The 24,867-nt window shown below is 35.0% G+C and overlaps 1 protein-coding gene across 4 annotated transcripts in view; it reads left to right on the top strand.

The window, feature by feature from the left end:
* Positions 1–24,867, top strand: part of LOC105470139 (contactin 1) — a 388,425-nt gene that overhangs the window by 236,013 nt on the left and 127,545 nt on the right. For all 4 annotated transcript variants that reach the window (XM_071071869.1, XM_011721914.3, XM_011721915.3 and 1 more), the window contains exons 7-14: positions 5,877–6,083; positions 9,862–9,961; positions 10,098–10,279; positions 13,176–13,300; positions 13,968–14,085; positions 18,621–18,771; positions 22,827–22,954; positions 23,234–23,409. In XM_071071869.1, the coding sequence (XP_070927970.1) occupies positions 5,877–6,083; positions 9,862–9,961; positions 10,098–10,279; positions 13,176–13,300; positions 13,968–14,085; positions 18,621–18,771; positions 22,827–22,954; positions 23,234–23,409 (1,187 nt within the window). The remainder of the gene's footprint in view (positions 1–5,876; positions 6,084–9,861; positions 9,962–10,097; positions 10,280–13,175; positions 13,301–13,967; positions 14,086–18,620; positions 18,772–22,826; positions 22,955–23,233; positions 23,410–24,867) is intronic.

Here is a 24,867-nt window from a genome sequence, read left to right as displayed (position 1 = left end):
CTTAATAAGATAAATGGTTAAAAGACATGGCATGTTAGATATTGAAAATAAGGAGATATATATATCTCATATATATCTCATATATATATGTGTGTGTGTGTGTATGTATAATGCAGGGAAGAGGAGAGAGTAAGTATTGAGGGATGACTGAACTCAGGAGGAGCATCACTAGAAGGAAAGTTGGAATAAACACCTGAAGGAAGTAAAGGAGCTAACAATATGAGTATCTGAGAGAAGAGCATGCCAGGCAGATGCTGAGGTCAGACTATGGAAAAACAAGGGAGACAGGGTGGCTGTCATAGAGTGAAGAAGGCAGAGGGTAGTAATAAATGAAATAAAAGAGGTACAAGAGCTGCATTATGGAGGACCTTATGATCCATAGCAATTATTAAAACTTTGGCTTTTACTTTGAATGCGATTTACATTTCAGGGCTTTGAGCAGAGGAGACACATGACATGACTTAAATTATAGAAAGGTGACTCTGGTTACTGTTTTAAGAAAGGACCTGGGGAGGGAAAAGGTGGAAACAGGAGATCGGTTTGGAGGTATTGCAATAATTTAGGTAGCATGTGATGGGCCAGAATGGTGGCAGTGGAGGTGGGAAGATAAATCCAGGCATATTCTAAATAAATAGAATATATTAAATTCTATATAGAAATATAGGTATATTTTGGTTAAATTCTACATATCTTTTGAAGGAGAAGCCAAGAGGACTTGCTTGTGGATTTTATGTGGTATATAAGATAAATATAAAAGTTGAGGGTGGCATAAAATTTTTGCCAAGAGCTCCTGAAAGAATGAAGTTGCCATTACTTCAGCTGAAGGAATAGGTGTGGACATGTTAAATGTGAAGCGTCTGTTAAGCTTCCAAATGGAAATCAAGGTGGCAGTTCTATATGTGTGTAGATTTCAGGGGTGATGTCTAAGCTTGGAATATAAATTTGTGATTCATCATTCTATAAGTTGTTTTCAAAACCATGGGACTGCAGCGTGATTACCTAGGGAATTAGAATAGATAGAAAGCGAGAAGCAGGGGTCCAAGAAACAGACTCTGAGATTTTTCTAAGGTAAGTCCTGCTTTCAGTCTTTGCTGCCTCTTAGCCATGGTGCTGAGTGTAGAATTTCATTGGCCAGAACAAGGTTGGCAGAAGCTTAAAACCATTAAGTCAAAAGAGTCCATTACTTCCTTATCTCAATAAAGATGAATATGTTTACATGGAAAACAAAAACAAAAACAAAAATAAAGTTGGTTCAAGAGTCCAAGAGACACAATTCACAGAATAAATCTGAATAGTTCATCAGTTATACCACCTTCAACCGATATAAAAATAGACATTTGCTTCAAAACCATGCATGTATGTATATGTGTATATATACTATTTTACTATCTCTGTGCTAGAAATCTCCTTCCTTTTTAAAGAAGTTAAATTAAGGTTTTATGTTTTGTGACTTAGAACTTGGGTTGAGGGTGCAAAGGAATCTGTCTTTGGGTTCTGAACCTCTAAGAATGTTATATATACAATTATTTAGAGTTGTCAAACCCTATTGATTCTATTTGGTGATCTGAGATTCAGTCCTTACTATGTCAAGTAAACTTAGGCATGTCTACATCTTAATTTCCTCATTTAAAATGTATATGAAAATGATAAAATGGATATGTAGTTTCTTTTGTTGTTGTTGTTGTTTTTTGAGACGGAGTCTCACTCTGTCACCCAGGCTGGAGTGCAGTGGCACAATCTTGGCTCACTGCAAACTCTGCCTCCCAGGTCCAAGTGATTCTCCTGCCTCGGCCTCCCGAGTAGCTGGGATTACAGGTGCACACCACCACACCCAGCTAATTTTTGTAGTTTTAGTAGAAACGGGGTTTCACCATGTTGGTCAGGCTGGTCTCGAACTCCTGACCTCGCAATCTGCCTGCTTCTGCCTCCAAAAGTGCTGGGACTACAGGCGTGAGCCACCGTGCCCTGCCAAAGATATGTAATTTCAATAGATTATTATTAAAGTAAATAAAACATATTTTAGTACAGTTGATGTTTTGTATCTGTTATTATTTAGTACATCTCACTACACTAAAGATTTTTAGTTCAGGATTATAGAGATGTTACCTTCCTCATTTATGTGCAGGCAAAAAGTCCAAAAGGAAACATCTCAACTTTTGCAATCCCATATACTTTTCTCTGTATTTGGATGGTCTGCAGCTCCTTGCAAGGGGGGGAAACTCTCATTTGGACCACTTTACTTATTTATCAAGAGTGATCATAAATGTGCATTTCAGTACAAATGTTCACTCAATTTTATAACATTTGATATACAGCTAATTTCCTCGTATGTGGCACAGAGTAAGTGCTCAATATAATACCTAAGAGAGTGAGAAAATGAAAGAAAGAGCAAATAGATTTGTTCATTAAATTAAGTGTAGGGGTTAAGTTTCCTGAAAACATAAACTTACTTGTTTGATTTTATTATATTGCAATAAATAATTCATAAATGTGCAAGACTTTTTAAACACACAGACTCTCAAAAATGAAAACATAATGCTTCCTTTCCAACTAATTTTCTGTCAATATCATGATCAAAAATCAACTTACTCCATTTCACAAAATATAAATCATATCTTTGTATATAGCAAGAGAGAAATAAAGGGAAAAAAAAGTCTGTCATTTTAAGGGTAGGTATTGTTAACAAAATAAGAGATACCTCATAATAGAGACATTATGAAATTTAAAATGGATAAGAAAATAAGAGTACTGTTCAGAATAAAAACTCCTGGAATATTGAATATAATCTTGAAAGAATCTTAATAGACTAAATAGATCATTACAAAAATAGACAGGAATGAGAGACCAGGGTAAGGAACACATTAGCTCACATCAAAACTTTCTTTCCAAACGTGTTTAATGTATAGTTTATTGTGTTAAAGTACTGATCAGAAGCTACAGTGATTTTGGTGTAGGCGAATTCCATTCTGTTCAAGCTAATTTTCTAAAAGGCAAGAAAATCTTCTAAAAAGTTTTCAAGTTATTTCTCCATGGTTTGAACTAAAGAAGTTCAAGTGTATTTCAAGCAGATACATATAGCATTTTGCAAGATTACATAAGTGGTGTAGTTCAAAGTAATACAATGGTATTAGCCAAATGCATTGTAATTGGACAAAATGAATTTCTCCTGTAATATATGTGCTCTAGATTTCTGGGGTAAAAGCAAGAAGTTTCATATATCTACCAGTAAAAGCAACATTTCTTAAGCATATGCTGACACTTACTGAAAAAATAATTTTATAGTAATTTATTGTTTAATCCAGTCTATAATCTGAGGAAAATAGATGGCTTTTGCAAAGATGGTTGATTTTATCATCTGCATGGGGCTAGGAAAGACACAAAGAAGATGGTCTGTTGAGTCCTTGAAAAAACTAGATCAGGGCTTAGCTCTTGATTGACAAAATCATGTCTCATCCATAAGTCGGAGAGTCAGGGTGGCTATTGCTCCAGTCTTGGTACAGCTAATTTTGGTGATGGTGGGTGGGGAAGGAGGTGAGAACATCAGTTCTGCCTCCCTTTTGCTGTATGACCTCTGGCAAGTCACTTCACCCTATTAGGCCTTGGATCCCCCATTTAAAAATGGCAAGAGCCCTTCCTACCTTTGTTGTAATGAGTGCTGACAGATTCTAACAAATTGCAATTATTGTTTTGTCCAAGTGAATGGCTTTAAAAATAAGTAAGATTTGTTAAATAAATTTAGATTAATTACATTGCAAGTCCCACAAATGCAAAGGCCACATCTATCTTGTTTAGCAGCACTTGGAAAGTACTCAGGTTTTGCAAAATAAATAAATTAGAGAATCTACATGGGACATTCAGTCAGTCAGACCAATTGTTCTATAGTCCAAGACTTATGTTCACACAACATCACGACAATAACTTCTCTGAGTTAGCATTTATCCCTTGTAAGGCAAATACCATCACTTCTTTCATTTCTTTACACACATCTTTGATGAGTGGGGGGCAGGAAAATGTCTTACATTTTAGAGAAACTGAGTAATAGAGTGACTAATAAGTAATAGAGTGACTGATAAAAGTCATACTGAGAATTAAAATTCAGGTCTCTGTATTCACATAACCACTGAGGATTCAGATTACTCTAAATGCATTTTGTGGGAAGTATCTTTCATACATCCTATAGTTACAAAAGTCCTTTCTCTGTAAGGAAATACTTTCTTGACATTTTTGGCTTTGGTGGTGGGGCAGGGGGAGTGAGGATTTAATTTTTCACAGAAATCCCTACAAAATTTGGACTTACATTTCAACTGAGAATAGGAAATATCATTTCAGAATCAGAAAAGATCAAAGTCTTCTTTTAAATGTACTGTACATATCAGCTTGGATGAAAGACTACTTGATACTCCTTTCTGAATGTGATACTTCTTTACTTATCCCTGGAGCCCTCATTTTAGACATTTAAGCAGCTCCCTAAATATTTTCCTATCCTAATTATCTGGTGACCCTAAATCAGCAAAAAGAAAAAAATTAAAAGAATTCAATTATTCACAGATATAAGTGCCTAGAAATATGTTAACCATAATTCTGAGTTAGAGGCTAATTATAGTAGTCTAATTTTCTGCCTCTTTTTAACTGTATTCTGTTTCTTCAATAATAAACATATGCTGCTGCTTCTATAATTTTAAAAAATCAATGTTGAAAACCAAAATAATATAATCATATTCACTGTCTTTCCTGATGTTGTATTTTGCTGGAGAAAATTACATAGCTAAGCTAAATATAATCCCAAGGTTATTATTCCCATTATGTGAAGCTTATATAATGTGCATCTCTTTTAGTTTTTCATAATCATTGTGCTTTCACACTCTCTTTGAAAGCTTTGCTAGCCACGCTAAGTTCCCCAATGCAAAATAGCCGTTTGTCATGATTATTCATTTTTAAAAGAAGCCTGAGTGCTGTGGGTTCTTGGTTTTTCATCATTTTACACCTAAAATCCTATTTAGTCTGACCTAGAGAGATTCCCACTTACATTCTTCTCAGTAGAAACTGTCTTTATGTGATCAAGATGCTTTGAAGGGAATCATTATTTTTTGACCTAAAGGTGTGCATTGCCCATTGTCTCCTTTTGTGTATTTGTGGAATGACTCCTGGCGAGTCATTCATCAAAACAGAGAGGAAGGAAGGAATAGAAAACTATAGGAAATTCAGCAAATTAAGGAGGAAATTCAGTTTTCCATTTAACTAGTTAGTGTGTTCAGCCAAAGGAATTTCATGTGGGTAAGAGTTACCATATGATATGTCTCCTAATATTTAATTAAACCAGTACCATACTTTTCCCTGTTTCTGTAGTTTTCTCTTTTTAATGTGACCACAATAGGTTACATAAGCTCATTTCTAACTCTATAATTTAAAATAGGTGTACGCACACACACACACACACAAACAGATAAAGTGATAATATGGTAAGTAATCTTAATTTTATTTATAAAATACAGTACGGCAGATTAATCATGGCTTTGGAGTTATTAGACGTGGATTCAAAATACTATTTCTTCATAATAGTCATGAAATTCTAAGCAAATTATGTAACCTCTTCGAGTTTCACTCAGCCCGTCAATGAAATGAAAGCAAGAATGTTAATAGTTTATAAAATAATAGAAATATAGATAAATAGATGTAATTGCTTAGTGTAATGCTTATATTCATGTAAAATATGGTACATATTTTAAAGTGTGCACTGTTTGTCTTTGCTTTCTCCTAACATTTGCTCTTCAATAGCCTCTGTTAGATTAAGTGATAGCTTGTTACTAGCCTCTATTAAATTATGTAACAGCTTTGGGAGAAGCACTTCATATTTAGAAGAAAATAATTTCTTCTAGATGATCTTAGCTACCGCTGGCTTCTAAATGAATTTCCTGTATTTATCACAATGGATAAACGACGATTTGTGTCTCAGACAAATGGCAATCTCTACATTGCAAATGTTGAGGCTTCTGACAAAGGCAATTATTCCTGCTTTGTTTCCAGTCCTTCTATTACAAAGAGCGTGTTCAGCAAATTCATCCCACTCATTCCAATACCTGAACGTAAGTATTTTATTTGTTACACTCTGTTTTCGCAAGGTTGTCTACATATGGTGTACTTACCATAATGAAAAGAAATACCCAGTGAGGACTAGCTGGTTTTTCAGGAAGGACAATATAGAAGGGGATGCATGTTGAAGGGGCCAAAGGCTTGGTCCTAAGCTTTTTGCGTTGAGAAGATTCAGTTAATAAAATTGCTGTAAGAAGGTTGTGTTCGGATGAGTTGCCTCTAGCTCGGGAAATACACAGGGGACTGATACTTTAGTTAAGTTCTAGTGTATTTGTTACAGTGGAAATCGCTGGCATCTACTTTTTGTTTCACGGCCATTCCTACTTCTTAGTAAGCTCATGAAGAAATCAAATGATTTGTAGATCAAAACAAACAATAGTAACTGTAGAATTTTTTTAAGTCATTTTGATTATTTTGGTATTTTTAAGAAACTATTTACATGATACAAATAAGTACAAAAATTGTCTTTTGTAATCTACATAATCAGTGTATGGTGCTACCCTGGTAGTACCATGGCAGATGACCACTGACAATCTGATTGGCCTTTCCCTAAGCTCCAATTGAACTACTTCCCCTTTAAAATGCACTGCTGCTTAAGAGAATCAAATCACAGTATACTTGCTTACTTTACATTATTTCTATCCAAGTCCTTCTGCTACATTAATATCAGCAAATTCAAGCTCATGAGAGCATACCAGCTTCAGATTAACAGATTTAGGTCTGGTTCCTGCCTTTACCCCTAAGTACAGTGTGATGATGGGAAAAATGACATAATACCATTGAGGTTCCATTTTTATTTTTCTCTGCAAGACAACGCTCACATAATTGGTATTCAAAAAATATTGTTGACTTTCTGGCTCATTTTTCTTTTCTCAGTTTTAAGAGAGAATCTCACCCCCTACTTCATAGACTGAAAAGAAGCCATCATGTAAAAATTCTCTTGATTTTCTTTCTACTCTTCCCCAGAAATACACTTGCAGTTCAGCACTTCTATTTATTTTCTGACTTTTTGTCTCAGTAGCAAAAATATTTCTCCCCCTGCTCAAGCTAAATTCTCCAGTTGTTCTGGTTCACATTCCATTTGTTTCAATTAGAAACTTCAATACATCACTTATTTTCTCCTTTCCTGAATCTTCAGATTCTACTCTACCTCATTATCTCTGCATATTCTCTTGTATTCAACACAATTTTGAATTATTATGAATTCCTATTTGCTAAATCCAAAGGACACTTTGCAGTCCTTATTCTGTTCGAGCTTTGACACTGCCTCTTCTGCCTTTCATGAAGTTTTCTTTCTTCACCTAATTTCCTGAACTTTTCATCTCCCTTCTGCCTCTCTGACAAATTTCATAGAATATTCTTCACAAAATATTCTTCTTTCTTATATTTTCCTCTAATCTTTCCTAGATATTCTCACCCACTTATACATTTTCAACAGTATACCTTTGCAGGAGACTTCAAGTTCACAGCTCTGAAATTTTTCTTGTGTTTAGATCTCAATTCTTCCTGTATCCTGGACTTGTCCCCCCAAAAAGCTCTCAAAGACGTTAAGCTCAAAATGTCACAAATACTCGTTATTTCTCCCCAAAACCTTCTCCTTTTCTTTAGCTTATTTAGCAACACAATTTTATTTCTAATAACTCAAGGTAGCATGATGTATTATCAAATCCCAATTTCCACTGATCTTCGGTACAGCTAACCCAGTGGTTCTTAATTAGTATGTAAGCACCTGGAGAGTTTTGGGAATAATGCAGGACCCAGACGTATTGATTCATCAGGCCTGGAATGTGACCCAGGAATCCACAAGTTGAACCAGTATCCTAGGTGATTCTGATGATTGAGCCTTTAATCTACACCTTGAGAAACATTGATCCAAGGAGCCGTCCTGTTGATTCTGCCTCTAAAATACAATTTATATTTACTATTTTCTTTCTGTTTTCACTGTAACTATGCCCTAGTGTTGGCCCTCACCTGTTTTGCCTAAAGTGTTGAAACAGCGTTTTATGGACCTCTGAGATTGTCTTCTATACATATTTCTCCTCTCCATGCTCCATCCTTTAAAAATGCCAACAAGGTCTTTGACTTAAACCAAAGATATGATCCATATTACTTCTCTTACCAAGTCCCAGTGGTAGTTACTTGATACGATTTGGCTGTGTCCTCACCCAAATCTCACCTCGAATTGTAATAGTCTTCACTTGTCAAGGGCAGGGCCAGGTGGAGATAATTGAATCATGGGGGGCTGTTTCCCCCATACTGTTCTTGTAGTAGTGAATAAGTCTCATGAGATCTGATGGTTGTATGAAGGGGAGTTCCCCCTGCACATGCTGTCTCTTGCCCACTGCCATGTAAGATTTCCCGTTGCTTTTCCTTAATCTTCCACCACGATTGTGAGACCTCCCGTTATGCGGAACTATGAGTCAATTAAACCTGTTTCCTTTATATATTACCTAGTCTCAGATAGGTCTTTATTAGCAGAGTGAGAACAGACTAATACATTACTTATTGAGAAAATTTGTCTCAAAATCTTTCTATCATTTTTTCAGTCCTTCTAGATTGTGGGTTCCAGCTCATATACTTCAGCATCATTTGAGTTCCTAGACCTTTTAAAATTCCTTGCACACTCCTGGAGCTTTGTCGTAATATGCTGTTTGCTCAACCTGAACTGGTCGAATTTAAATGCCATATTTGCCTCAGAGTCCTATAGCCCTTACCTACTTCTAACTACCCTCCTCATCAGTCACTCTTTCAGAGTACCCATTTTGGTTTGGGTTATATCTCATTATTTATTTATTTGTCTCTTTAGTATTTTACAGTGTGAGGTACACACTCAATTTGTGATCCTAAATAATGCCTTTCACCTTTCTGAACCTGATTTTCTCTGTAAGCCTGAAGGATTAACACATCTTTCAGGACTGATATGCTAAATAAGTGTTTATTTTGAAGAGTGCTGTGTTGTCTGAGTAAATGTTTTCCTTCTTTCCCTCTCTCCTTCTCTCTTTTCAATTTGTTTCCCTTTGCCTTTATCTCTGGGCATTTCTTTTCTCCTTAGTTTCTTGCCTTGCATCTTTCTTTTCTACTCTCTTCTCCTTCTTCTCTTTCCTTCTCCTTAATTTTCTTTCTCTATCTTCCTGAGTTCCATGCAGCAGTGATCACAATGTTTGCCACGTATCTGTTGTTCACTAAAGACAGGAATTTTTTTTTTTTTTTTTTTTTTTTTTTTTTTTTTTGAGACGGACTCTCGCTCTGCCGCCCAGGCTGGAGTGCAGTGGCCAGATCTCAGCTCACTGCAAGCTCCGCCTCCCGGGTTTAAGCCATTCTCCTGCCTCAGCCTCCCGAGTAGCTGGGACTACAGGCGCCGGCCACCTCGCCCGGCTAGTTTTTTTTTTTGTATTTTTTAGTAGAGACGGGGTTTCACGGTGTTAGCCAGGATGATCTTGATCTCCTGACCTCGTGATCCGCCCATCTCAGCCTCCCAAAGTGCTGGGATTACAGGCTTGAGCCACTGCGCCCGGCCAAAACAGGAATTTTTTAAGTAAATTAAGTCACATTGGTTATGCAGCTGTCAGAATGAGCCAATATAGCTGGGAAGTTATACTATATTCATACTGTGCATAAACAAACAAGTCTATCCATTATGATATGACCAGTACCTGTACAGAGAAAAGCTTCCATATTGAAGCAGCTCTAATCCTACAGAATTACCATGTTTAAGAGTAACTACTATTGTGCCTAATAATTAGTGAACATTTGTGTTTCTCTTAATATTAGGAACAACAAAACCATATCCTGCTGATATTGTAGTTCAGTTCAAGGATGTATATGCACTGATGGGCCAAAATGTGACCTTAGAATGTTTTGCACTTGGAAAGTAAGTATACTGACACTTTCATTAATATATATAGAAATAGTACCATTTTAGGAAATAAATAATTGTTTAGCTGTAAACATAAAGTAATTGTCTTTTAAGTGTGTGAAACTTTAGCACTGGTATCTTCTGTTTAAAGTCCTGTTCCGGATATCCGATGGCGGAAGGTTCTAGAACCAATGCCAAGCACTGCTGAGATTAGCACCTCTGGGGCTGTTCTTAAGATCTTCAATATTCAGCTAGAAGATGAAGGCATCTATGAATGTGAGGCTGAGAACATTAGAGGAAAGGATAAACATCAAGCAAGAATTTATGTTCAAGGTAGATATATTATTTTAATTTTGTATAAATTTCATCAATATTTTATTTAAAACCATTTCCATACTTGAAAAACTACTATATAATGATTAATAGTTTTAAGAACAGTGATATATGTTACATCATGGAGAATGATAAAATATTTCTCATATGTCTAATGAAGTCACAACTATGAGTTATAGAAGTTATGAACTTATTACCAATTGAACCATAGGTAATAGAAATGGATCAATAGAAGTGTTATTGGTAATTTTCAGAATATACACTTAATGTAGTTTGTTTACTCATTTTATCACTGTCTTTTTTCAGTATCTTTTTATTTATAGAAGAAGCTATATGTTATGACTTAAGTCAATGGTTTGCAAACTTAAGCATGCATCAACATCACATGGAGGGCTTGTTAAAACACAGATTGCTGGGCCAAACTCTCAGGATTTTTAATTCAGAGGTCTGTTAAGGGTTCATGAATTTGTATTTTTAACAAATTCCCAAAGGATGCTGCTACTATTGGTCCTGAAGCCACACTTTGAGAACCACTGGTCTAAGGAATCTTTTTTTTTTTTTTGACAAAATTATCTTGGCACAAACCTTTCATTTTCACACATTAAAATAAACTTACATTTGGGAAGAGAGACTTTTTTTCAGGCCACATTGGAAACTTTCCAGACTGAAACTATAATGTTCCACAACATGAACCTCGCAGGTCACAACTAAAGAAACATGGAGGGCTTCCACAGGATTATTCATTTTTAACTCTGGCTACTGTCCCATTTCACTTTCTCCTGTCTCTCCCAAAAAGGAATAAAAAATTTGACAGATTCACCCATACTCTCTAAAAGTGTTGTTTCCATCTCCAGTTTTTCTTCTCTCTTAAATGCACTCCAACATGATTTGCATCTCTACCTCTCCACAGAAACCTTTCTTTTCATCATCACAGACTTCCATATTGCTAAAGCTAATGATCAATTCTCAGTTGTACTTGTTTGATCTAACAGCAGTGGTGGTCACAGTTGGTCCCTCCCTTCTTCATGATTCACTTTCTGTGCTTCATGTCTGCAACCCACTTTGTTATTCATTTCCTTGTATCATCTTTCATTCTCCATTGCCTTTCAACTCCATACCTTTCTAACATTGGCGTGATCAGGGTTCCATCTGTGAACCCCATCTCCATTTCAGTCACTCCCTTTATGATCCCATTCATGATCATGGCTTTAGACACACTCTATACCCTGAATGCTCTAACCCAAACATTTACGCTGAACTTCAGACTTGTATATCCAATGCCACAGTAATGTTAATGTGATAAATATCAAGTGTGCATGAAATGGCCTCCTGAAAGGAAGAAAATTCTAGGTAAGATCCTTTAAACTTTTGAAATAAATCCACCACTTTCTACTAGGTTTCTAAAGCTTATAGACCTGTTTTTATTCAACATATTAAGAAAACTACACTCCAGGTTCTCAACAGAGTAGTATTTTGAACTGTCTAATATCTAAAGCCTTAGAAGAACCAAGGTGACAGAGCACGTATTTATAGCAGGTAATTTAAGATAAATGTTATTTATTCTTTACTAATGCAGCATACTAAGTATTATCTTTAGGTCTGATCACATCACTAGAAGGTGACATAATTAAGCCATATATAGAATGTGTCAATCCAGTTCAATTATTCATTACATGATGTAATAGCAAATGTCTGTGTTGTCCATGTGAGGCCAAGACAGGAAGGGTGCTGATATTCCTGTATTATGTATTGCTAAGATTGTATACAAAATAAAACATCTCTCAATTAACATGAATATATCCACCAATATTTTAAAAAATATCTCCCTATGTTACAGACAAATGTAATGATAAGTGAAAACATGTACTAAATGAGATTATATGTGCTGTAAAATATATAGGTGCACATATGTCTACATGTATAATGTATACATTATAATGTATATTGTTGATGGTATTTGGTGACATAAAAATGTTTTCTAGTTTTCAAATTTCTAGTATTTTATTATTCGTTAAATGCTTTTTATAAGATGTATATATTGCTTTTGCCATAAAACTAACACAAGTTCCCAGTTTCAAAGAAAATTAAATATTATTCTCCACTCAGGATTCTTTCCTACTACTTCCTTTTTATTTTATATTAATTTGTTTATCTGCATTTATTTGGACTAGATAACTGAAATAATCAAAAAGACTGTCAAATTGTTTACTTGCTTGTTCTCTAGAAATATTTTTTTCTTTGGAAAAATTTTAGCATTTTCTCATTTTTATGGATGTTTCTTTAGGTATAAAGTAGATCAGATTAAAGAATGAGACTGAGTTCAATTTTACTAATGCATGGATTTCACCAAGCATAGCTACTGTATATAGTTTCCAATATGGAAAGAGTATATTTAGGTGTCCAAGTCATTTTTCTAGCACCACAGTAAGATGTTACAGTGGCCACTAGCTGAAAGTTCCATCAAAATGAAGATACTGTATACCTGAGGGAGTGGGAAAAAAATCTGAGTCTTTAAACAAAATGTTAAGAGATGGTGTCATATTGAATTGAGATGTAATTCTTTAAAAACCTCAATTGTCATTTTTACAGACTTGAAAGGTTTATGTTATGAGCAGAAAAAGTCAATTATTTTAGTGCTAATTATAACTCAACTTTTCAACAAAACATGATTTACAAATGGAAAAATAATGAGTTATAGTTACCTCCTACTGTAATAACACAGGATTTGCATAGGTTAAACCTATGAAAAGACAAGGCCTATTACTGAATTCGGGATACCTATGCTATCTGATGTATTCTGCAGAATTAGTTTAACTAAATGTAATATTTATACTCTGGAGATTATGATGGATCTTGAGACTTTGATTTAACATTTACAATGTTCCTTACTTTTTAGCATTCCCTGAGTGGGTAGAACATATCAATGACACAGAGGTGGACATAGGCAGTGACCTCTACTGGCCTTGTGTGGCCACGGGGAAGCCCATCCCTACAATCCGATGGTTGAAAAATGGATATGCGGTATGTATGTTCAAGTGCTTTGCTGTTCCTGAGTCCCTGTTCAAGCAGTGTTTCAGGGTGGTCCTGGGATACATTTAGCAGGAGAGACAATAGAGAAAGGGTACTTGGGCCCTGAAATATAAAAGCTTCTGAAAAAAGACAAACAAAAACTGAACATAAAGTATCTTCTTTCAGTTTAAACAACTTTCTGTAATCTTACTCTACCTTCTTTCTCTCTCTCTCCTTATTTTTTCCTTTGTTCCACTTTTCCACCCTCTTCCTACTCATCCATCTCCAATACCTGATATTGTCCTCTTTTTCTTGCCACTATTTTCCTGTACCCCACAGAGACAGAGGTAAGAGTGAAGCTCTAAGTCCTACCTTTGGCCCTGGGGACAAGTAGCAGCAGTGGGATTCTTCTCTACCTTCCCACTGTAATCTCCCAGCTGGTCCAAGAGGGGAAAAGGTGGACTCTCAGCTCTGTAGGATGAATAGAACAAGAGCCTTTGGGCATGGTAAGTGGGTTTTCCTTTCCCATGCCGTGAAAATCCCACTTAGTTCATCTTAGGTAACAGTGGGGGCAGATGAACATAATGTATCTAAATTAAAAGACAACCAAGCCCAGACCTAAGTGAAAGTATTTCTATTAAAGTCCATTGAGAATATGTTTCAATTTTATTCTTTTCAGTATCATAAAGGGGAATTAAGACTGTATGATGTGACTTTTGAAAATGCTGGAATGTATCAGTGCATAGCTGAAAACACATATGGAGCCATTTATGCAAATGCTGAGTTGAAGATCCTGGGTCAGTATCATTTCTAATTTCTGTTAAACATTCATCAAGAAAGTGACATAGTAAAAAAGATGCCGGAGTATCCATAGATCACATTTGATTTCACATTACATTCTTTTATTTACAATGTTAAAAGCTTTTAACATGCGCTTGGGAACGAAATGATACGGTTTTTCCTTTCATTGAAGAACATGTAAGTAGGGAGAAAGTAACGCTGTAAACTTTTCTTATGCTGGTTGAATTTCCAACTACATACAAATTCCTGTTTCATGAAATTGCATCATTTTATTTTTAGCTAAGAAGCTGACTTCTATAATAAATTTGAAGGAACATGGAATATCATTGTTTTTAGCATTTTTTAATGATAAAGCACAATTTACACATGCCAATTTTGACAAGTCTTATCCTCTCATACGCCTGGAGACTGAACACTGCCTGAAGAATCACATAACATTGAAGACTGATGTTAAAACACTGCATGTGATCAGCGTCAGATGGGTGTCTGGCACTTCGGGGGCATTCTCAGTCCCCGGGTCTCATACACCACAGTTGCTATTCAAAACCTTTAGGACATTCTGCTGGTCCCTTACTGCACCCTGACTCTCGCTTTTATATTGTATTCTTGTGCTCCATGAAAATTGAAATCTTTTGGCATAAAGTATTTCAACTTCCCATCCATCACTCAAAGCTATCTCTTTACTACATTGTCTTTTCAATACTTTTTATCTAGAGAAGAAAGCGTCTTTCCTAAGCAAACATGAAACAATTATTTTACCTCTTTGCTCTATATTCATTCCTTTTCACTTTCCCTGATACTTGATATCAGCAACTATTCATTCCTGTGTGTGTGTATGTGTGTGTGTGTGTGTGTGTGTGTGTGTGTGTGTGTGTGAACATATATCCACCAGCTGCCTCTCTTAGTCATACAGGATTTCTAGTCCTATATGATGCTTAAGCTTTCTTATCTCTTGTCTTTGGTGATTCTGAGCTGTCAAACCTCACAGACCATTTCTTCTCTATCTCCTTCATTGTCACCTTTTTCACCCTCTCCTCTGCCTGGCTAGAAATCTTGTTCTATCCCAGCATTCCATCCCTCTGATCCATTTCATTTCCTTTTCTGTATTCTACATTATTGTTCCTGGATTTTTATTTTTATTTTAAAAATATCTAGTTAATTTTTTATTCATTTCCTATTACCTACCAGCGATCCCTTTACTTATATCTCTGGCCCAGATAATTATCCTCAGCTTCAATCTCAATATAAATAATTCCTAGTAGCAATGTTCATTTGGATAACCCCACAGATAATCCAAGCTTAGCATGTCTGCAGCTGAATTCATTATTAATGTCTCCCACCGACACTCACATCTTCTCTTCCTCAAAGATTCTTTGTTCTAAAGAATGGCAGAGTCTACCACATCCCTTCCCCATCCAGTACATCCACTAATCTCCAATTTACACCAGAAATATCTCCCATTATGACTACTTTATTTATATTCATTACAACTACTTTACAAAAGTCTATTTTATTGAGACAGAGTTTCGCCTATTACCCAAGCTAAAGTGCAGTGGTGTGATCTTAGTTTACTGCAGTTTCTGCCTCCTGTGCTCAAGCCATCCTCCCACCGCAGCCTCCCAAGTAGCTGAGACAACAGGCACAGTCCACCACACCCAACTAAGTTTTGTATTTTTTTACAGAGATGGAATTTCACCATGTTGTTCAGGCTGGTCCAGAACTCCTGAGTTCAAGCGGTCTGCACACTTTGGCCTCCCAAAAAGTGTTGGAATTTACAGGCATGAGCCACTGTGCCTGGCCCTAAAGTCTTACTGTATTATGTCCTTTTCATGTTATTTGAAAGAGTTGTCACGAAGTCAAGTCATATTGTAAGTAGTGAATTCAGGAAGTCAGGCTTTTTCTTCTAGCATTAGTTACTGAAAAGATAAAGCAATGACTCAATGCGGCCACTTCTATTCTTACTGCACCTAAAGAAAACTCTTCAAAACATTGGTATCACTACAAATTGATTGACACTAAAAGAGAATGATAGAAAATGAGAGAGTTATGATAAAGAATTAAAGAAAACTATTCTCAATAAGTTAAGGCCATCTTAATTTTAACATTCCCAGCCACTTATTAATGCTGAGGATCATACTCTATTTCTTCCTCCCTATGGCCTAAATGTTCTGATAATATATTTACTGTAGTTACTTGGGTATCAAGCAAGCACAAGCTCAGATGTCTTTGGTACAAAGGAATAGAAAATCATTGTGACTCTTAGAGAGGAAGTCAGTTTGAATTCTGTCCCAAATGTAAATTTTATTTTCTGTTAAAGTTCATATCTTCATTTGTTTCAAAAGAGAAGTATAAAAACACCTCAGCTCAGACTGAAAGATGTCTATATATTTAGCCTAGAATTGCCAAATCATTTAATGGCTATTAATATAATTAGCAAACTGAGCAATTTGATCCTCCCCAGATCAATAGCTCTGGACATGTTTAAATTTGTCTCAATCTATTCTATTCTTGTTTTTTATACTCTTATGAACAGTGCTTCTCCCTTCCTCTCTTGGGTTATTTAGTTAATGCATGTGTTCATCCAGCAAATATTTATTGAGCACTTACTCTACACCAGATGCTATTCCTTTAATAGGCTCATATACTGCAATAAAGAACCAAAGAGATAAGAAATGCATCGTGCCATCTTCTCAGTTGAGAGGAAGAATATCCCCTTATATTTGCCACTTCCAAAACATACATAGGAATACAGTCTAGATCCTGTTGTTAGAAATTCAAATATTAGATAAATCTGAAGTCATTTAAAGGACCACACCAAATCAACTATTTCACTGAAATCTAAACTGATTCAAGGAAAATCCCTATTTTTAGATGAATTTTGGTTTTAAAAATATAATCCTATTAAATTTTCTTTCATGTTTTAGAAGCAATATGTCATGTCACACAAAATGTTTATTGAGCCTACACAAAATACTCACTACTGTGTTAGGTGTACAACATAGGTTGGTTGCTTACTAATTTATTTATTGCCAATTATCATAATCCAGACTAGCGAAACAATGGAATAGAATGAATCTTTGCCACAAAAAAATGGCTTCTTCATCAGCAGCAGTGGCCGTATCTAGGAGCACATTAGAAGTGCGGAATCCCAGGCTCACCCCAGACCTGCTGAATGGACACTTTAAAAAGATCCCCAGGTGATTTTAATACAAAGATAAATTTGAGAATGACCAGACCAGAGGATGAAGAGTCAAAATCCAGATGAAGATATGCTTAGGCCTAGAAAAGCCTCCAGAAAGTACACCGTTACAGATGATTGTAATGTGTTGAAATACATGGATGAAATCTCTTTGGAGTCTGCCCAGGGAAGAGGAGAGTGAGCAGTGGATTAAATGTGGGGACCTTGAGGAAAGTTAGAGCATACCATCAAGGGAGTAACTTTTAAAAAACTCTATATTCTGTTCTGATAATTATTGTTCTGTATTTGGAGGTAAGGATGAACTACAAATGATCATATACTCCTTAATTAGTTTATTAGAACCATTATTCCCATAGCTGTTTATAGATAGATCCTGATAGTAGGGCTCCAGTTATTTTGGCATTTTGCAGAGTATTTGCATACAGGTGATGCTCAGTAATCATATAAAGAAGGAGAGACTGCATTGTTTAATCAGAAGCACATGTTTTGGAAACAGAAGCACCTAGATTCAAATGTGACTCCCACTTATTACTACCTGTGGCACCTTTGCTGAATTAGATAATCCTAATAGATTTCAATTTTCTCATTTATAAACTGGGTATAGTTCAGTCAACATGTGGTTTAGAGGACTGATTAGGACCATATGTCAGTGTGTATAATGCTGGTCAATTTTCTTCAGCCTTTCACTTTACTTTCCTTGTGGAATTGAGTCAAAGCAACGGAATTCAGTGTTAATTTTAAGGTAAGTGTGTATAAAACATTTTATTGAAATTAAAGTTATTTAGTTATTGAGACAGGGTCTCACGGTGTTTCCCAGGCTGGAGTGCAGTGGTGCGATCACGGCTCACAGTAGCTTTGATCTTCTAGGTTCAGGTGATCCTCCACCTCAGCCTCCTTGATAGCTGGGACTGCAGGCATGCACTAACATTTCCAGCTAATTTTGGGTATTTTAGGTAGAGATGGAGTTTCACCGTGTTATCCAGTGCACTCTCAAACTCCTGGGCTAAGCCATCTGCCCACCTCAGCCTCCAAAAGTGCTGGGATTATAGGTGTGAGCCACCATGCCTGGACTCTAATTAAAGTTTCTAATAATCAATTCAGTGATCATCAAGAACTGTACATTGGAATTGGGTGAATTTTATAAGTCAAAGTTATTAAATAAAAGTTACAAAGCATTAGGTATAGAATGCCTATTGGTGATAGCTGATCATATTTACTGAGATTAATCCTTTCCATTAACTATTAAAGAAGAATAAAAGATTCTACAACACAGAAGCAATGTTTAGGCTTTACAAACGGAAAGAGAAAAATAACAATTTGTTTTCTTTTTAGCGTTGGCTCCAACTTTTGAAATGAATCCTATGAAGAAGAAGATCCTGGCTGCTAAAGGTGGAAGGGTGATAATTGAATGCAAACCTAAAGCTGCACCAAAACCAAAGTTTTCATGGAGTAAAGGGACAGAGTGGCTTGTCAATAGTAGCAGGTCAGTGCTGAAACTAGAAATCCAATTGCAATAAACTGTTTGAAAAAGTTTGTTTTATAGAAGACTTATTTATATGTGAATAATGAAAATGTTGTTTGCTCTAAATTATTTTTTTTCACAGCAGATCCTGTAGTTCTAAGATGGAATAGAAATACCTATCCCTGTCAGTATCTATTATAATGAAGGTTCAATTAACAGGACTCTGTAATGTATAAGGAGTTTAGAAAATTGAAGCTCAGAGGTGTTTTTTGTTGTCTTGTTGTTATAAATTGCCCAATGTCACACAGTTAATAAACAATAGGAAATAAAATAGGATCTCTCTAACATATTTTCCCCCAATATAGGCATCTATATCCATTCATATTCAACTGAATTTTATGCAATTAGTCTATTAAATATTTTTGTAGAAAAATAAAAATGTGATTTCAAAGTGCAAATAATCTCTTCCCATCTTGAATGAACAAGATGTTATCATCATCTTCCTTATAAGTGAACAATCTACCAATGTTTCGGTGGTTTGGGGACAAGATGAAAAAGCAGTGTACAACTTATATAGATTATTTGTGTAAAAGCTACACTGAACAGTTTGTATGTTTCCTAGAAGAAGTAATATTGAGTGCAAAAATTAGGAGGAGGAGAAAGCCAGAACAGGAAATGGGAGGGATGGGACATGGGCGTTGGCTTTGGGGTGTATTCCAGAACGTGAGGGCAGCATGCACAAAGACCCTGTGGTGAGAAGTTTAGAATGTGTAAGAAATTGCAGAAACTGAAATCAGTGTGATTTGTCTTTAGAGGAAAATGGAGGAGACTTTTAAGAGATGAGACATAATAAACCAGATCATCAATGACAAAATTTTCTATGCTAAGGGTCTTGGGCTTCATCTAAGAGTAATGGAAATCTGTTTAAAGTCTTAAACAGGGGAGGGCTAGGATGACTTTTGTCATTTGAAAGACAATCATTAATCAAGTGTAGAAAATACATTATTTTCTTCACAGTAACCCAATAAAGTAACATGGGAATTATCATCCATATTTTGATGTGTCTAAAGCTTGGTAAAGTTAAAGTGACCTTCTGAAAAAATATATTGATGTTATCCAAACTAGAACTTGAAGTTGTAAGACACTGATATGAATTGAGAATATGCCAATACAGCCCTCTTATTAGGATGAGCACAGGCATAGCTGTTTATGGAATGGGGGAAGAGGGCAGGGACATCAGGGGCTTCCCTGAACACATTAACTTTTAAAGTTAATATGTTTGACCTAAGAATTGTTAAGATTTTAACAAGAAGTGTTAAAGGAAAAGTCCATTTGTTCAATTTGCTGACATTAATGTTCAGACAATGAGCAATGCGGAGACCATGATCAAAGGGCAGCTGCACCTGTAGGTGCGTACTCCTTCCACAACCTAGGGCAGGGCATTCTGCATTGGACAAACCATTAGTTCTCCTCCTTGATAATAAAATATTTTTCTGATTCTGATGACGACCCACGTCATGGACCTCTTCAACTAAGGATTTCGCAGAACTATGTTTCATGGACTTGTTTTTCCTAAATATCAATATGTGTTCAAAAAAAGAAGAGAAAGATCTAGCTCCTGAAATTTTAGTTTGATTGTGTTATATTTTTAAAGCCTTTGAAATCAAATTGCATTATTTCCTTGATGAAAGAGTCTATAAATCTAATTTTTACTTAGTACTTTAACCCATTAATATCTCAGTGTAAATATCATTTTATAATAGATATAGTATTCATATGCAAATATATTTGAATTGTAAAATGATACATATAAAAAGCTAAACATAAAAATTTTGGTGTTTATTTTGAAAAAGAATACCCAAGGACTAACTAAATATTGGTCTTTAAGTATAAATATAATCTTATTCTTCTGAATGTAATTATAAAAACCATTTCCACGTAACTAAGTTCTTTCTGTATCTGGTTAGTGGCCTAAAGAGTGGTTTCTGTATACTTGGGAGAAGCTATGTATCTTGATAAATGGTAATTAGGTTATTATTTTATGATTTTATTTTTGGCTCAAATGATATACTTTCCGCAGCAGAATTTCTTTGTAATTAACAGAATTAAGTTAGTTGCTAATTTAAATTCAATGGATTGCTATTAGCTCTAAAGTCACTTTTATTTAAACCACTTATAGGAAGGGATCTCCGTTAGTCTTTTCTACTCCAGAGGTTATTCTGGAGCAATTTTGGCAATAATAAGTGACCAATTGGTTAAAGACCAGATTGTTCCTAGTTTGTTTAACACCTGATCTATATATCATAGTATCTGGAAATAAGGATACGATCTTGAGAGTTTAATCTATATTACTTTAAGAATAAGGATAATTATTACAAAAAAATCAGGTTTTCTAAATATTTTTATTAAAAAATAATTTTAATCTCAAGGGAAATGAAAGTATAAATGAGATGAATGACACATGGAATTTTGTATACCCTTTAAAGATGGTAAAGATCATTCGAAAACTAAGTAAGCTAAAAATATTAGCGTGATTTAAGAAAGAAACATGATTGTTTTTTCCACTGCTACTTGATTATAATTTTTGTTGTGTTTCTTGAAAAATAATTAAATGAGAGGGATGTGGGAACTTGGCTGAGGACTTACACTAGAGCTTAGTGAGAAAAAGCGTGACCCATTAGTATTGATATTGTATGAATGTGTGTCCTCCAAGAGGCTGACGCCAGGAAGATTAGCTATGTAAGAAATTAATTAATGGCAATGCATGGGAGGGAAAATAGAGAGGAAGCTGGTGGAGGCTTGGAAAAGTATTTTACTGAGATACAGGTCTGATCCCAGATGAAGGACAGAGGGAAGGAAGGAAAAAATATTGTGCTGAAGTGACTTGGACTGCACTGTACTTCTAAGAGAGTACGGTAATGCCACTGGAGAGGCTTCCAGTCAAAAATGTGTATCAAAGGAGTTTGCTGTCTTCCCGGAGAAGGCCCGGTTTAAAATTTCTCCTGTGATCAGTCATTGGCTGAGAACAGTCTGTGGAATGTGTGACTTTGAATAAACACAGTGATGGATTTCTGAGTAAGCGTCTGGGACAGAGAATAAATTATACTCCTCAGAGTTGGAGAAAGAGGAATACTCTCAGAGCTTCCATGATCTTAAATAATTAATTTTATCGTTATATTATTTTGATACTTCATTTCTCCTTCAACAACTAAAAGTATTCTGAAATGAGCTTCAAGTCAGGACTGGATTGTTCAAGAAAGGAAAGGAAATCCTGGACTATAATATTAGTGGAAATTTTGATATTTTCTTGTATGAAGATTTTTATCAATAAGGTAGACAAAAATAGTTTTTTCTTTTATCAGATTTTGCCCTTAAAATGGATATATGTTTGCATGTTTTGTGCAAACTTTAAAAGATAATTTAGGTTTGAAAATGATCCATTTGAAGAAAGTAAAAAAATCCAATGACAGGCAATTCAGTATTTAATCTAAGTGTGGGTTTCTATACAATAAAACTTGGTGAATTTTTCATCTCCATCCCCTGGGGAAGAGGCTGACATGCAGGGAAATATGTGTAGTATGAAAGACTTAGTTTCTGTTCAAAGAAGAATTTCCTAAATATTAATTTGTTCCAGAAGTTGTTACTAAGGGAGGTTGTAAAATATTTTTTAAAGTTTCTAAAAATAAAATATGTTTATATTTCTCTGTAGCCATGGAAATGGCAATCTGTCCTCACCTCCTAGTCTGAATTGAAGTCCTGAGGTTACATTTCTGGGAGACCTGGGCTCATTTCTTTCAGGCCTATGACTGATTTCAGCCTGTCCTGTAGTGGAAGGTCAGTTAGAAGACTATGGCAATAGTTCATGAAAAAGATGAAAATGGATTTCCAAAACAAATTGTCAATGATGAGAAAAAATATTATAACTAAAGGCTAGAATTTTTCAACTTACAAAAATGTCTGTGGTCGCATGATTTATATGGAATATAATAATTGAAAAATATTAGTGTTTGCAATCTAAGACATAATGTATTTTACTAAATCAGGTTTGTGAATTATATGTATTTTTATTTCACTAGAATACTCATTTGGGAAGATGGTAGCTTGGAAATCAACAATATTACAAGGAATGATGGAGGTATCTATACATGCTTTGCAGAAAATAACAGAGGGAAAGCTAATAGCACTGGAACCCTTGTTATCACAGGTAAGTTAATGTTTGAGGGTGCTTAATTTCTAATGTATTAAAAAAACATGTGATTCAGCACTAAGCATCTAAACAGTCAATGTATTTATAAATTTCTTTTTCAAAAGAATTTCAGGCAAGTTTCTTGCTTGATGATATTGTTCTTGGAATTTGGGTATGAAAACATCTTATTATTTTGCACAAATAAATATATATTGGTTATTATTTTAATATACCAGATAATATGGTGTCTTATATCTTCTTGAGTTGTGCTTTACTTATCTATTTAAAAATATATAGATCCCACGCGAATTATATTGGCCCCGATTAATGCCGATATCACAGTTGGAGAAAATGCCACCATGCAGTGTGCTGCGTCCTCTGATCCTGCCTTGGATCTCACATTTGTTTGGTCCTTCAATGGCTATGTGATCGATTTTAACAAAGAGAATATTCATTACCAGAGGAATTTTATGGTATGTGTTTTAAGTTTCATCTTATTAACACCCCAGTGATTCCTATGTCTGCATTGAAAGTTCTATTACTATAATCATATTTTATATGATCTTCGTTTTTCATGAGACCAAAAAGCAGGCAAGAAAGCTTTTTGTGGTTCTCCTTATATTAACTGTTGTACTGCTAAATCTTTCTAAAATGGCTAGCCTTGAGGATTTTGGTAGAAGTAGCAATCAATTAATATTAATTGGGCTTTAGGTATGATTCCCCCTTAATTTTAATACAATTTTACATTGATGTGTATTATGTCAGTATATATGTGCCCTTGGTTCTAGTGCCTTCGTTTTTACTTTGAATGAAGAGCATAGAACTTAATCTTTGTTATAATGATGACCTTAAGGCATTTAAGTTATGATTTAAGAGTAAGAAAGACACAATTACATATGTTGGAGAATTTGGAGAATTCGTTTATGTGATTTGAAAAGGGTTAAATGGCTATATTTTAAGAATTAAAAAGTGTTACATTCTACAAGCCCTATAACTAAACATAGTGATATAGAGAGTCAAGGTGTAGAAAGAAATAAAATAGAGGAAAAAGATTGGGAAGTAAGGCATGCAAAACAACTTGTATAGGAACATCGTTGGTGTCTTGGTAGGCTGTCTAGGTTACAATGTATTTAAAAAGTAAATCAATCACTGGCCCTACCAGCCTCTTTAGAAAAGCAAACATTTGGAAGACTAAGGACATATTTAGAACATAGGCATAATTAAGAAAACTTATTTTAGAAGTCAGTTACTAATATAAAAAAGAAGCATGAATGAACTTAGTAGGACATTTAAGATTGTTTAAGTCCCATAAAATCTGAAGATTGATATGTACACATTATCGTATTATGCGTTCATATTGTCCAGCTATGTTTTTAGCTTTAGAGGAGTTTTAATTTAACTGATCTAGCTACAACTGTACACCTCTAGTGTACACCTACCAATCGCCAATCCTCTTTCAGTTTCTGAACCAAAATTATATTTTAAAGAATAACAGTTGTGAATTGGCAGGGAACTGTAAATTTTGTATTTTGACATTATACCAGGTAATATATTTTCCTTATAGATCTGAAACTATTTTGCATATGCCCAAAATTAGTCAAATTGGCACCAAAATCTCCAATACTTTATTTAAATTGTATTTTATTTTGCAAGAAAAGTAAATACAACTCGGGTTTTATTCATTTTAAGGGAAAAAAGTGAGCTAAACAGGGATCTTACTTTCACAAAAAATAGCCTTCTGAATTTGAAAGAATTATCTTTGGTGTTATAAATTGAATAATTTCAAAAGTAAAGTCTAGAAGTTCCACAACTATAGTTTATAAAGTAGTAACTAATAGCTGCAATGAAGTCTATGTAAATAAATTTGCAGACAAAAATTGCCCTCATTAAACTGAAATTTCGTATTTAGAGCTAATTTATATTCTTTAACA

Source organism: Macaca nemestrina, chromosome 10 (assembly GCF_043159975.1).
Source record: "Macaca nemestrina isolate mMacNem1 chromosome 10, mMacNem.hap1, whole genome shotgun sequence".
NCBI classification, from domain to species: domain Eukaryota; kingdom Metazoa; phylum Chordata; class Mammalia; order Primates; family Cercopithecidae; genus Macaca; species Macaca nemestrina.
This window is presented reverse-complemented; position numbering and strand designations above follow the sequence as displayed.